This window comes from Triturus cristatus, chromosome 5_2 (assembly GCF_964204655.1).
Source record: "Triturus cristatus chromosome 5_2, aTriCri1.1, whole genome shotgun sequence".
NCBI lineage: Eukaryota > Metazoa > Chordata > Amphibia > Caudata > Salamandridae > Triturus > Triturus cristatus.
The window spans coordinates 796,535,092-796,550,734 of record NC_140588.1 but is presented as its reverse complement, the minus strand read 5'-3'; the positions used below and the strand labels follow the sequence as shown (position 1 = coordinate 796,550,734).

Genomic DNA, 15,643 nt, shown 5'->3' with positions numbered 1-15,643 from the left:
TAGGGGATAATGCTTGTCACAAAAAATGTATATGTTTTTCCTGTCATCTATCCAGAGTAAACATGAACTTATCAAAGAGTTTAATAAAATAAGATTAGACAATACATATTGTAGTATGCAACAGTCCACACTACATTGTTTTAAAGGTCAATGGTGAGGTGCTACATGGTCTATAATTAATGTTAAGCCTGCTCTCTGCACATAAGAGGTCTGATACCAGTGTTCTCCAAACTGTGTTGCAAACTTATTTTAGGTGTGCTCCGTGGCTCCCAGAATTTCCCGGAGCTTCCCATACCAAGCTGAAGGAGTTCTATGAGGCCATGCACCTCATATTTGGGTGGCTGACACATCTGGAGCACATTCAGGGCCCCATGGGTTTGGCAGATGCCCCCATTGGATTCATGCCGGCGGTTCCGCCCTAGGCACCAGTCAGGCCCCTTTGATCGGTTCTGAATCCAGATTTGCTTGAAGCCCAATCGCCCGATGTTGTTCCCAACGCTCCTGATGCCCCTTGGTAGTGTCGACCCCCTCATCGTCACACCTGTTGGGCGGAACTCGACCACCTGGCCCAGAGACCTTCTTTTTACGAGACCCCCTGTGAGGAGTAGCATTGGGGAGGATCTAAGGAAACTTATGGCTACTTTAACCCTTTGGAAGAGCCCATAGACATCTGGTGTAGGAAACGTGCTCTCTATATAGTGCACCAAAACGAAGTACGATGTGTAGAGAGTCCCCAATTGGTTTACAGAGGCAAAAGTAGATTATACTAATGCTCACATGTGGGCGAGCAGTTAAGCTTATCAGAGGGTAGTCTTAAGCATGTGTGGTGCTCACCGAGGCAATAAATGAGAGACACACTCAAAGAATACATCTGAAACCAACCGATGTAGAAAAATAAGACACATACTCACACCCACCCCCCCCCTGCACTTGAAACCTATAAGTCACTCCTGCTTCTAAGTGTGTGGGTACCTCTGCACGAGCAGAGGTGCCCTTACAATCCCTTGATTCTATTTTCTGGGCTTTGTAAGTGCGGGACTGTGGACACTGGCAAGTCAAGATGTCTAAATACATAATGGCTGCCCAGAACCTAGTCATGGTTGGTATCAAACATGTTGGAATCATGCAACTGCACCAATTCCAGTGTTAGTTGCATGAAGCCATGTACTGGGGACTCCTTGCAGGATCATCCAACGCCTCCTTGTTAAACCTTGCAGTGTCTGAATGCCAGCCCGCGCTGCTGCCAACCCTAGACAGTGTTCTTCCCCCGCTGCTGATGAGCTTCACTCGGTCAGGGGAAGTTGAAGAAAGGATTTCCTGAGAAGTAGAGGTGTGACCACCTCTCCTTTCGAATTAGGTAGGGTGGAGGCTCTTCTGGGTGCCACCGACTGCATTGAAGGGCACAATTGGTACCCTCCATGCATAAACCAGTTTTGCCCAGTTCAGGAGACCTAAGCTCCTGGCGCGAAACTTCACAAAGGACAGGGGAGTGACCACCCCCCTGTCCAGCTCCTTCCTAGGGAGGTGCCCAGAGCTCCTCCAAGTGGCCACTTGATTCTGCCATGTTGAATCTTGGCTTCTGGTAGCATCTGACTGGCGAGGACAGCTGAGAAGCGTCCCAGACCCCCTCTGATAGGTGGGTCACCAGAGAAGAGGTCCTTCCCCTTTTAGGGCTACTGAAGGGCTCCCCTGAGGGTGGGTCCTTAGATTTGTCCTGACAACGACTTCTGGAACTGACGCTGAAGATTGGTCAAAGACTCAACTGCTGGTGGGCACTGGAACTCTGCTGTTCTTCAAGCCAAGACCCACGATAAGACTGCTCCCTGTAGGAAGAATCCTGCTGCATCGTCATCATTGTGCCTTTTCAGAGAACTGCAACTCTGTGTCCATGCATCCTCCAAGTCACCAAGGACTCTGCCTGCATCCTAGCCTGAAGGAATCTCCCTTGAAGTGAAGGAGGCACTTCCCTGCATCTGCAGGCACCTCGTTGATCAGGTTTGTTGATCCTGTTGTCCCATGGACATCGCCCGGCTCTGCAACACAGTTGGTGGTTTGTTGGTTCTCTAGAGGCCTGCCCAGTCTTCCCTGCAAGTTGGGAGACTGTAATCCCTCCCCAGCCAATGTAGACCACCTCCCTGTGCACCACCTATGGTTGGCATTACCAAGGCTTGTTGACTTCTTCCACAGAAGATTTTCAAGCTCCAAGCAGTCCCTGCCGCCAGGCCTGCACAGCTCCAAGCATGTCCTGCCTGCACCCTCTGCATTGTGGGCCTTCGTCTCCTGTGTGCTACTGGGGCTTCCTTGCCACCTCCTGTGCCTACTGCCAGAGGGTCCTTGAGGAGGCTCCATGGGTTCCTGCTGGCTCTCCTGTGTGCTGAGGGCTGGCCTTGACTTACCCCTGCTGGGTTAGTCACACAGACCTTGCTGGTCTGCAACCAAGCATCTTCTCCCGCGAACCATTGTTGACATGTGCCAGGGCTTGTTGGTGGTCCTGCTGGCCACTGACCTTCATCCACTCTTCAACCGGCGTGGGGCAGCTCGTGAAAGGCTCCTGGCCGCATAGAACATCCCCTGGTCTCCACAGCTGCTGTTTCTTCTACTCCGTGCTACACCAAGAACCTTCAACCACGGCTGGTATTGTGCTTCTGTGCCTTCTGGTCACCTCTGGGTGGTTTGGACTCTGCCCCTCTGCATTTTAGGTTCTCCTCGTCTGGATTCTTCATTCTGGTTCCATCGACCTGGTCCACGAGACACTGTAGCTGCTGTACTTCTACGATCCTCCATTGGCGGCTACTGAGGTTTCCGACACCACTTCACCCCTATGCACCCAGGATCCCTGGTGCAGGTATCCGTATCTTCTGGGTATCCACGGGTGGCGTGACTTTCCAACATTCCTTGATCTAAGTGGTTCCTTCGGGGTCTTTGGCAAGAGTCCTAGAACTCTAATTTTCTAACCACGACTTACCCTGTGATGTCCTATGGACGTCTGACCCGGTGTAACCACTCTGCACCCTGGCGCCTTGGGGGTCCCTGGTTACTCACCTTGGGTGGTTCCTTGCTTCCCCTGAGGTCCTCCAACCTTGGGTATTAGTCCTGTTTTGGTAATCACCTCTCATCCCTCTATTTTAGTGTATGACTTGGCTCCCTGGTTGGTCCCTATGTGTGTTTCTGTGCTACTTACCTCTTTTTAAAGTATTCTTTGTGTGTAATTGTTATCTCCGGTTAGGTGATATACCAAGTCGGTGTTGAGTGTGTAGTAATACATATAAAGTGTTTTTCTACTCACCTGGTGTAGTTCTTTCTTATGTAAATAGCTTACTGACTGACATAGTAGTTCATGCAACTGCTTTACACCCTCCTGGATAAGCCTTAGCTGCTTTCCACAGCTACCGCTCGAGAGCTTTGGTTTTCAGGGACCTAAACACTATCACTAAGGGTTGCCTGGACTCCGATCACAGTGCCTCACCATAGATGGACACTATATACATGAGCCAGCCTCCTACAGTTTGTTCTAGGGGTTCACTTTCTCAGTTCGGATTACCAAGCCAAGGCCCAGTGTTCTACCAGCAGTTCGTCGAGAGAGTCCCGGATTCGGCCGGGAGCAAGGTGCTTAAGGCGTTGGTGGCTGGCGTGTTACGAAGAAGGGGGTTACCTAGAAACAGGTTGTGGGGTGGGGGCGTGTAGGCAAGTCTGAGAGCCTCGATACAGGGGCGCAGGTCACAAGGGCCTCAGCAGCCTGGTGGCACAGCTGGTTAGTAGTTATCCAGGCCGGGCTGGCTGGGTGCAGACCAGGTAGGTCATCTGGACTGTGAACGCAAAGGTGGTCTTCGCAGTCAGGCGCAGACAACTGTCGGGGACGATTTAAGGACTGCTGAGCCCTTCCTGGAGTGATTCTCAGGGGTACTGACGTCCCTCAACGTTTGCTTACTTCCTGGGCAGTTGGAATCCCAACTGGACTCTTTGTGGCCAGTCTTGGTGCTGGGCGTCCAGTGCCCCGGGGATTGCTACTGCACAGCTTCCGTCTGACCTGGTGCCTCCACACTCGAGGGGGAGTCTGATCTGACCTTCCAGAGCACAATTACCTCTTACTGGTCGGTTGCGTCGTCAGTTGGGCTGGTGAGCAACAAGTCGGTGGACTGGACTCTGTGATTTTTAGTGCCTGCGGACTGCAGGGGAGTAACTCCTCTACTCCTAGGGGGTTCTTGGCGATTGGTGAAGGCAGGTGGTCCTCGGGGATTCTTAGGGGCCACAAAGCACAGGCAGAACAAGATAGTTCACCTCGATTGTCGAGTCTTGAAGCGGCAAGCTGGTATTCACTGTAAAACGCTGTGGCAGGGTCTCAGTTCTCGGGTTCAGCAGCTCTTCTTTGTCCTTTTCTTCTTTAGGTCTGTCGAATCTGAAGTTCTGGGTCAAGGGGTGCCACCTAAATGCTCAGTTTAGGGGCGTTAAGGGGAGTAGTTGTAGGTGTTCAGGGGGCATCAATAAGCTGTTCTCTATGTGCATTTGTTAATAATTTGGACACTGGCATCAGTGCAGGTTTATGAAGATGAAATGTTTGGTACCAAACATCTTGGGGTTCAGTGAAGCCATCATGGAGCTGGGGACTTTGTAATGAGGAGTGTCCATCCCATGTACTCTGTATGAATTCCCTGTTGACTTACGATATCTAAGAATGAACTAAAGCATTGCAGGGTTATATCTGCTCCGGCAGATATGTCCACACATGGAATGTAGTGCACCCTGCCTTTGGGCTGTAAGGCCTGCTATAGGGGTGGCTTAGCAATATCTCATGCAGTATCTATAGGCATGACACACAGGGCTGTGTGCAATTTTGACTCTCTGGTGTTGTCTGCACTGAGACATGCAGCCTGCAATCGCACTATACCACACAATAGATGTGGCAGAAGAATCGACAACATCAGCAAATGATGTTCAGCACCAGTGGTAACGTCTACAAAGGTGGCCAACGCACTAGCATTTGTTGCATGATATGATCGTTTGATGTTGTTAGATATAGGTTATATTCCAGATAAGAAGTCCAAAGTAAAAACGATACACGTTGAGCGGGAGAAAACATAATCGGCAGTCATTGACAATGGGCTTCAGATAGCAGCTGTCTAATGCAGGCAAGGTTGCCAGTGTTTGACGTCTTTTAGACCAGAGGTACAAAGTAGAATTTGAGACATGCCACATGATGGAGAATCCCTCTTTGGATGATCTGTGGTTTAGGACATGATGATGATGGTGTCTGCACCATCGAATGCCTCAAGAAATGACAGGAAGTGATGCTAGCACTGTGATATCCTGCCGGAATGATTAATGCACTTTACATAAACTGTACATAAATATATAAAGGAGTTTACCAACCTTATAGGTAACAACTGCCTAAGCGGACATACCACCAGAATTATATGCATCAATATAGGGAGTCACCATCAACCTTTTAACCATAAGCAGGTCCCCCACAGAAAATTACTGTACCTGCTGCATTTAGCAAGATCTGACGAGGTCCTGCACCAAAGTGCATTTGATTGCCATTTCATGCTACAGAAGAACAATGAACCAACCTTCCCTGTGGTTTAATAGACTTATTAAAGTGTTCCTTAATTTTCTCTTTATAGTCTTTCCTGCAGTAAGGCCTCCTCATAGTCCATGGCAATTCAACACAGTTTTATCCCAATTGATCAGGAGTCCTGATGATTCACAAGTGTGAATTAAAATTCCTATCTTGGAAGATGGCACTTCTAACTCCTGCGAGGAGGGTTAGCGAAATTCAAGCATTTACGATTGAAGAACCCTTTCTTCAGTTCAGTGATGACAATCCTACTGGAAACAAACAAATTTTTCAAGTATCATCTGACTATCATTTGAATGGGCCAGTAATACTAAAAGAATACTTTCACAATCCACCAACGCAGCAGAAAGAGCCCCTCATACCTTAGATGTCAACAGGTGTTTAAAGTTTTATATCGAGTGATCGAAATCTTTTTGACAAACTGATCAGCTCTTGCTGTCCTGTGGTCATCTTCGGAAAGGACTATATATGTTAAAGCAAGGAATAGCTTGCTGGGTCTCTGCAGCCATAGTCGTTCGTCATAAATAAAACGAGCTGTCCTCTTCAAGTAAGCATACATTCCAAGCAGTGTGTCTACATCCACTGCCTTATTCTCAGGAGTGCCCGCAACTGACATTTGCAGGGCAGCAACCTGTAAGGAACAGACACACCTTTATTCAACATTACTGTGTAGATTTGACATTTAACAGAGATGCAGCTGTGGGAAAAGTGATGTTGTCATTTGTCTCAATAAGGTGAGCATATTTTTTCTTCTGATTGTCTCCCACCATCCATGCACAAATTTATACTGTAAATTTACTGCTTGGTACTCTGATTCAAGCTTGTGAATCTATGAAAGATGCAATATTGGAGAAAGAAAAAGTACTTACCTGTAACTGTAGTTCTCCAGTATTGTTATCTTTCATAGATTAACATGCAACTCCTCCATGTTATGGTATTTTATTCTTCAACACTTATGCTACTAAATCTGAGCATGTTGGTCTGTGTAGAGAAGGGTGAAGACTGTGCTGTGTGCTGATTGGTTGAACTTCTGATGTTTTAATGTTGCCTATTACACATGATCCCGAGATCTTAATTGCCATTCTACTATTTCCAAGAGACCACAAACAGTTGAGACTGGAGGTAGGGAAGACCAAACCACCCCTTCCCTGCCAACCCAGCGCCCCTGCCAACGCCTCCATCAACCCCTCCACTTGCCAATCCCAACCACTCCTCTTCCTGACGTGGTACACAGCACTCTTGACTAATTGCTGAAAGGATTCCATCCCTTCTAGAGGAGAGCAGTCCGTCTCACCCCAAATTCAGTCTATTGTTGCAGGGCATACCAGAGTTGCAGGTACCTGAACTTTATTCTCATTTGATCCTTTGTCTCTGCTGACATTCCCAGTTCATACCTACAACTGTAATGCTTAGCACACCCGCTAACCTGACTTCTGAAACAGCTTGACAGTAATGCATCTTATTTACTGAACTTGGTTGGTTTCAAACCTTTGCCCTTCAGATTGTATTGTCCGAAAGGTAAACTATTTTATTTTACCAGTATTAATAGATAATTTGCTTGGTACATTTTCAGAATACAAAAAGAAGAAAGTGATAAGAGAGCTGCAGAAGAAAAAGTGAAAAGAGAGGAAGAACTTCTCAAACTGGAAGAGAAAAAACGAATGGAAGAAGAGGAAGAATTTAAAAAAGTACAAGAGGAACAAATCCAAAAAGAATTGGAGGAGCAAGAAAGGCTTGTGGAACTTCAACAACAGGTTGTTTCATTCAATATGTTTAAGTTTTTTAATTGACAAAATTCAGTCGTTCTGTTAATAGAAAAAAAGTGGCATAACCTCTTTGCTATAAATAGGTGCCCTAGGAACATCTCCCGTACATGCTGAAATCCAACACACTTCTACAACAGAGAAAGGTGTTTCAAATTACCAAAAACAGAGTCTATACAGAGACAGAATTTTTGTATTTTTTTAATATTTCATTTTGTCTCTTGTACTCATTTGCCGAAAACACATTTCATAAATGTTATGGTTGCTACTAAATCAGTAACCTCTCAATACTGCTAATAAAAATAGTAAATCACATCAACACCTACATTTGAAAGGATGACAGGGTTAATGACAACCTTAAGATAACTGAAATTCTTCAGTACCCTGCTCATGGCAACACAATTGGCATTGATGAATACTGGTTACATCAGACATGATGTGATCACAACTATCACAATCTTAAATATGGCAACCCAAAGTCTGTTATTGAACAGATAATACAGATAAAACGCTGAAGTAACACTTGTCTGTTATTCCCCATGCTCAATGAAAGTGGTCATAAGATGATAATGAACAAATGTCTTCCAAAACTCTGTTGAGGGGCATACATTTGCTAATGGGGGTTGAGTGTAGCTACTGACTTTTAACAGAAGTGCCCAAAGTTGCCTCAGCCAGATAAACAAAACAACTTTACCATTGATTGTTACTCGGTGTCTTTCCAAATTTTCCAGGTAATGAAAGGCAACTCCTCAGCTTTGGGTCTTCTATAGCCACATGCTTGAATTGTTCTGCATCTTTGATCTGAGAATAGCCTTTATGCGATCTAACTTGCATCCTTTGTAATAGGCTTTGTTTCAAATATGATGGTTTTATCCTGAAGTGCCTATATTGCATGGATGTTGGTGTTTTATGCCCAAAATGAGCTGTCACATCTTTTTAAAGGTGGCACAATATCTTCAAAATACTGACAAAAATATCCCCAGAACTTTATTGTGTACTCTCATACTGCCATCTTATTTAAAAAAGAAAGCTAAGCCATGTCAGTGAAAACCACTAACTAGCCATTATTTTTGATAATGATTATCATGTGTATTGTACCATAGTGCGTTACTTTACCATGCTGAGGCTCAAAACTCTCCACCCGATTGAGTAGGTGGCTATCCCATCTTAGAGTGCATGGATGATTAAATTGTTGGTTGCAGTGAAATCTTTGAGGCCCAGAGAGTATGTTCCACACTTTGAATGGCAGCATATTACAACATCTTAAACATGAAGCATAATGCAAAGGGAATGTGAGGGATACATTTGTACATACAAAGCCTTGTAAACCACAAGTTTACAAGGCCTTGTAAGTACTCTCCTCTGTGTACAGGTTTTCGAAGCTTCCAAAGTCTTTGTTTCTAAATTCTGGGTGTTTTTTCATGAGTTTTTTTTAATTGAAACTTGTTCCAGGTCTTGTATGGCTGCACAGTGAAAAATCACAACCCAGTCCACCCATGTGTGGCAAGAGATGATATTCTAGCCACTTAGGGGCCCTTCTTCAGCTTTCCCCCCATGCTGAAGAATGCAGACAGGTAGGGTCTGAGCTCGGTAGCTGCCTGCAGATTCGCAGATGTCGCCTTACCCAGAATTATTGTGTTCAGAGTTTTCGTGCCCAATAATCCTCGGCCTGGAGACATCGGCAAATAAGGAATAGTTTTGAGCAGTATTCACCCCACACTTTTCTGGTATACTTCCCTGCCCTATCATAATATGTGTCAATAGTGGCCTATATGGAGTATGGCGACCATCCGAGTAGCAATAGGAGCGCAATGCCTAGATTCTTTTTTGGGGTAACTCATTTTGTTAAGCTATTACACAACTTTAACGTAAACCTCATTTTCCTTACAATTCTGTCAATTTGTGCATTTTCAGGGCATTCATTGTTAGGATTCGCCTGCACAGCAGATGCACTGTGTTGTGAAATCTATTGTTTTTAATATATCTTAAAAGGGGCTTACGCCCGCCTTCACTTGTCAGTGTTCTTGCCACTTTGCTTTTCCTCCTTTTCTATTGGTTGTACCATTTTATTTCCTGTTTTTTAACGTGTTTCTGTTATCAGTATCCCAAGGCCCAAGTACTCATTCCATCTTCTTTAGTGGGTAGAACTTTTTTTCATACGTTAGGGCTGCACAGCGTTTACTGTTTACCGATACTTTCTCTTCCCCTGGCTGCAAGCATTTAAAACATTTTTTATTGGTTTGCCCGACTAAAGACTTTTTTTCATGTAGTCTTGCCCTGTAAGCACGTATTTTTTAAATGTAGTCTTGTCCTGTAAGCACGTATTTCTACTGTGCTTCTGGGCAGTTTAAAAAAAATGGAAAAATTGCTTTGATCCCTTTTAATTAATTTTCACATTCTTTCTACGACCTATTTTAGGAAATGTTTATGTGGCATCACGCATTTTATGCATGTTGTTTGGCTGCATCCAGAATAAGGTCTTACTTTTTTCGTGCTCATTAATAATGTAGGTCTAAGGAACAAAACCATTCTAAAACAAATCACTCTTACAATGCCTTCGGGGTTGGGCATCTTTAAGTTGTTTAAAAATGAAGCATGTTACGCGTTTGAATTGAGCCAAGGCGTTTACAGTCCGGAAGGTTGATTTTTGTCTCAAACGGCCTGCCGACTCAGCCTTAGCCATCCCAGCTGCAGGTGCGTGGTCCATGGAGGTGGGGATATTTTGGTCTCCCACCCCCACACAACTTCTCCTCCCTCTAACTTCGCAACGGGTGACGGCCACCCTCACATGTATTTTGCTGTCGGGAACCTTTACCTCTAAATGTCGGTTTGCCTTTAAAAAACAATCTTCACATCTAGGCTAATTCTCTCTTTTATTCAACGTTGCTGTATGTTTTATAAACAAAACGTGATAGGATTTACCCATCTCCTACCATTCCAGACATTTTGATTTGCCAATTTGATGTGCGGGGATTAAAATATTTCTGCAGTTGGTTTAACAGGCAATTGCGTATGTAAAAGCATTTAGGCTATGTTAATCACATCTGCCCATTGTATTACGCTTTCACCTTATATTTTTTCCAAAACAAAAAGGTTGCCTACTTTGTAATTTGGTTTAGAAACGCGAGAGTTACGCTAAATTAAAGAGGACTTTGCCTAGTTGTTAATCTCTATTGCTGTTAAAGTTAGCCTATATGTATTTTTTTTCACGCAAACAAGGTGCTTTTTTGTCCCATTTCAACGTCTGTGAAGCTTTGTATAAAGACTCAAATTCTTTCCTATGTTACAAATGCTTTTGCTAAATATGGGCAGGCTACACTGGTTTCATGCTTTATTTGATTGCGTGAATGTGAGGCGTGGTGGCGGGTCAGTTTGTGTGGTGGTGTTATTACAGTGTGTACGCTCATAGTGTGCTTTTTTATTCATCTGATGAACACTGAGTGGCATTAAGAGAGATTTAATGTATTCTCCCCTTCCCCGCTCATGACGGAACCACTCCGTCATGAGCCACGGTTGCGCTGTGCTCATGACGGAGTGGTTCCGTCATGCTACGGCCGTTGGCAGCCGCTCCGCCCACGCGGCGCTAATTCCCCGCCTGTGCGGGCGATTAGCGCAGTGGGCGGAGACGTGACGGAACCACTCCGTAATGAGCACAGCTCAACCGTGGCTCGTGACGGAGCGGTTCCGTCACGAGCACAGCGCCACCGCGCTGCCCCCAAACACCCCCCCCCCCTCCCCCCCCCCCCAGCGCCGCGGCGGAATTCCTGCCGCGGCGAAGGGGTTAACAATTTAGTTAGAATTTACTTTATTTTGGGTAGGGGGCACACAAATGAGACTGATGGGACCACGAACAAATAGCAACCATGAAGAGTGTGTACGCATGTATGTATGCACGCACACACACACACACACACAGTGTAGAAACTTTTTACAACAGATTGTATAGGTGTGTGAGAGCACATTTGTGTATTTCCGAAAGAGGACAGCCAGGCCTAACTCTCTTCGTTTTTAATTTGACAGTGTCTGTGTTCTTGAGGTCACCAGCCTAACTAATAATATGGACATTTTAGCCTCCCGTCCTTCCAAAGACAATATATGGTGTTTATTAAATAAACAGTAATGCCACATACTATTTAAACTCATTAGAAAAGAAATAAGTCATGCGTGATTTAACTTATGTTTTTGTAACCACTGTCTTGAGGCATGTTATATAAAGGGTGCTGTAAATTCAGAATTTGAAGGTGCGAGTGAAAGACAGCTTGTCTTTGAGAAAAGAAGGGCTATAAGTAGCTCCCCATCCACTCCTCTGGAACCTCGTTGCTTTGGAGGGGAACATAGCGGAGTACCTCTGTACATCCTTGAGTAGGCTTCTTGCACGCTGATGTTTTCTGTGTTTTCGAACATGAGCAAAAAAATGCGGACGTGCCACGGCTTTGAGTCTGTTTGTTCACTGATGCTAATCGACGGTTACTACTACCTCAGTGACATTTTGTATAGCCTTCCTTCTGCATAGCCCGCATGTCCTTATTCGCAGCTCTTTTGAAATGAATGCCTTGGACTTTCATGGAAACGATCCTGAGCTTTACTCGTCTGGTATTCACATGCTATGTCATGTTTTGCTCAATTTTCCAATTAGGTAAGAGAAAATTGAGATAGTTGGCTTATGCCAGCATAACCTCAATAAATATAAAACCCATGCCTCACTTCTGAAGTTTCTTCGCGATAAAAATTAATATTTGCTGTCCTCAGCTTTGTATATTTTGTCAGTCATTACCAGAAAAGTGCACTTTTATAATAACTGCCTAAGAAACAAGAAATTCATCAATCAGGGAAAACAATGCCATTTATTTCTAAGTTGGAAGCAGTTTATTTGATCTCTCCAGGGCGTGTGTTGATCCTCATGATGAAATATTTCATTTCTCCTGGTGTTTTTCTGAAGTGGGCCTTCCTTGCTCTCTTGTGGCTGGTCTATGTCCTTCCAGTCTCTGCACTGCAGGGCAGACAGTGCAATCTAAGCATCTCGTCTGTCCAGAGCAGGGAGGCTGGACATTTGGTCTACCCCGGCACAGCAGTGTGCAGGAGCAGAGTACAGGCGTGCAGAGATACAAAAAGGTAGCACTTCTGACTCCAAGTGAAGATGAGACCACCTACCCTTTCCCGTAATCAATTTACTTCTTTCGAGGATCACTGCAAATGAGGACTGGGATTCTATTTAATATGCTCCAAAATATGAACTCCATAATAACCAACTTGTTTAGGTCGAGCCTGGGCAGCGCATGCGCCGCTCTGCGTGGCATGATGTATTCGTGTATTGACTTGAAGCTTTGCTCACTCTCCGCCCATATTTTGCATTGGCTTGTGTCATTGTCCTTTGTAAATGCTGGCTTCTGATGTGTTAATGGGCTTGTTAGTCCCTCTTTAGTACCGCCTTATCTTCATTTGTAACCTCCCATGAGGACTGGCCCTTTTACTTCTGTTACACGGAATGTCTTATTTAGTCTGTAAGCACTATTTTCTATTTTGTAAGCACAACATGATTTCCTCCAACATTCATAAACCAAAAAATGGGAGACCCCACGCTGACCACACGAGCAGCGTGCACCCAGCAGGACTCGGGCTAGTCTGTGAATAATACCAGAGCGGTTGCCCTCATTGCAATCCTCACTGTTATATTGAGGTTGCTGAAAGTAATACCAAATCCCAGTTGAGTGGTTAACTAACAACCACCTCTGTCCTTTTCTTTTGGAAACCGGAATTCCTTTGAACCAAGACACAGCTTAACACAGCTGCACGGCTTCATATATATGATCTCCTGCTCAGTCCTCATAAGGCGTTCTCAGTCCACATATGAATAATCCGTCCTGAAGATGGTCTTGCAGATGTCTTCACACAAAAGGCCATAACGTCAACAACCACGCCCATTTTCTATGTGATTCTTTTCATTATGGGAATTGTTTTTCATGTAATTGACGACAATTTCTCTGTTCTTGAAATATAAGAAATCGGTGACAACAGAAGGGTCAATGAGAAAAGAAACATAGCAAAATATTGTTAAATCTCGGTTGCCTTCTGATACATAGTTCTTTCACATAAATTTGAATAACAATACACCTGTCTTATATTGTTTTTCTTTTTTATTAAGGTTTTCACGATTGACTAGCGCTATTATAATAAGGAATTGTTTTCTTGAAAAAAACTTAATTCAATAAGCCACTAACTTGGGCTTATTACAATTCATTTCTGAATCTAACAAAGACAATTTTCAAATGAATCCCTTGTAGGCATCTTTACCGGATATTCCTGGAACATTCAGCGCACCATGCGCACTTTCACTTTCCAAGCAGCCCAGTCCAATGGCGGACACTTCTTTGAAGTGAAATAGGTCTTTCATTAACAAGAGTTTGAGCTATTGGCATTGTAAATGAAAATGCCTTTTATTTATGTGTTAATTATCAAAGCAGATAAATAAAAGGCATTGTCATTTACAATGCCAATAGCTTAAACTCTTGCAAATGCAAGACCTTTTGCATTGCAAATGCTTGTTTTGTATTTATCTTGAGGTCGTAGCCTTTAAGTTCCATTGCACTGTAACTGGTAAACAATCTGGGGTGACGTGCAGAAACGGCAGAATTCAGAAAGTATTACCTAATTCCATGTTTGCTTTTTATCATTCTATGATTGATAAAAATGAGTATTCCTTTGAGATTCAAAACTCACTCCCAACAAATGGCACAAAGAATGTGCAGTTGGCCCATTAACTCACTCATGCAAAAAGAACAATTGCAAAAAGAACAATTGATGGACAGAATGCAGAACAATGTCATACATTCACCCCAGTACAAAGATCTGGGCCTAAATCCATCGTTTTTTTGCTCACCGTGCCATTCCAGTTTGGACCCACCCATATGCAAATCAGTCTTGACCCTGCGCCCCAATCGGAAGAGTCCAACCCAAACTGCCAAGCCAGGTCCTCCCTGGACTAGAAACAAGCATCCTAGGACCGGTTTCGGGCTTTCTGCCCTCATCAGCCAGGATAGCTTTACTCCAGTGGCATGGAGAGCACGGGACCCACATCTGGGCATACCCGTCCCACTTGGGGTGACAAATGCAAAAAGAACAATTGATGGACAGAATGCAGAACAATGTCATACATTCACCCCAGTACAGAGATGGCCTGGCAGTTTGGTCAGGACTGTTCCCATGGGGCACAGGGTCAAGACTGATGGCTGGGTCCAAACTGGGGTGACGTAGTGGACAAAAGAACGATGGATTTAACCCAGATCTTTGGACTGGGGGAGAATGTTTGCGTTGTCAGCATTCCGTTCATCATTTGTTTGCTGTAGCACTTTTTGCCCTAAGTGGGATGGGTATGCCCAGACGTGGGCCCCTTGCTCACTGTGCCACTGGATTCAAGCTAGCCTCGCTGAAGAAGGGTGACATACCCTGAAACCGGTCCCAGGATGCTTGTTTCCGGTCCAGGGAGGACCTGGCCTGGCAGTTCGGTCTGGACTGTTCTAATGGGGCACAGGGTCAAGACTGATTTGCATATGGCTGTTGCAAATGGACTGGGGTGGCATAGTGGGCAAAAGAACAATGGATTTAACCCAGATCTTTTGACTGGGGGAGAATGTCTGCATTGTCAGCATTCCGTCCATCATTTGTTTGCTGTAACACCATTAACTCACTCATACAGTATGGCTTTCTCAGTGTAATACTAGGATTTCTAAGCAATTTGAACAATATCGGAAAATTAATTTGAGACCATTCACAGCAATTCATTTACAGACTCGCAAAAAATGTTATCACAATCTCCCTTTCTATGACAGAGCAGCATTAAGGAAGCACCTGTACATCTATGCCCAAGGGGTGCTTAGAGCACCAAAACTCTGATTCTTCAGGATGGCCCAGTGCGTGAGGACACCCTGCGTTGAGTGAGAGGCTGGTCAGTGGTCTGGCTTTGCCAAGCTCATGCCTACAAACGGCTGAGCCAGCACGGCTGCTCACCTCCACTTCTGTGTGCCCCCATCACTGTGGCAAACTCCCCAGCCACTTACTCGTCCGTGCAAAGCTTGCAGTCTATCTTGTCAACTAGCCCGTCATACTGATTCCTTGGAATTATATCAGTGAGAAACATTACCACAGCAGATGAATGGACTGTTGTAGGGATTCTGCACAAACACAGAACGATGCGTTGGATTATGGGACCTTAATATATAGAGACTGAGTCATCCTACTACCTTAGTACCCATGAGCCCAGGACTGACTAGCTATAGTGTCTCACTTGCCCTCCTACTCACTTACAGAG

General features: G+C 44.7%; 1 protein-coding gene across 21 annotated transcripts in view; it reads left to right on the top strand.

Annotated features, from left to right (window-relative positions):
* The window catches only part of MAP7D3 (MAP7 domain containing 3), a 1,121,308-nt gene that overhangs the window by 630,706 nt on the left and 474,959 nt on the right, over positions 1–15,643 (top strand). For all 21 annotated transcript variants that reach the window (XM_085607948.1, XM_085607945.1, XM_085607942.1 and 18 more), the window contains one exon: positions 7,149–7,329. In XM_085607948.1, coding sequence (XP_085464074.1) covers positions 7,149–7,329 — 181 coding nt within the window. The remainder of the gene's footprint in view (positions 1–7,148; positions 7,330–15,643) is intronic.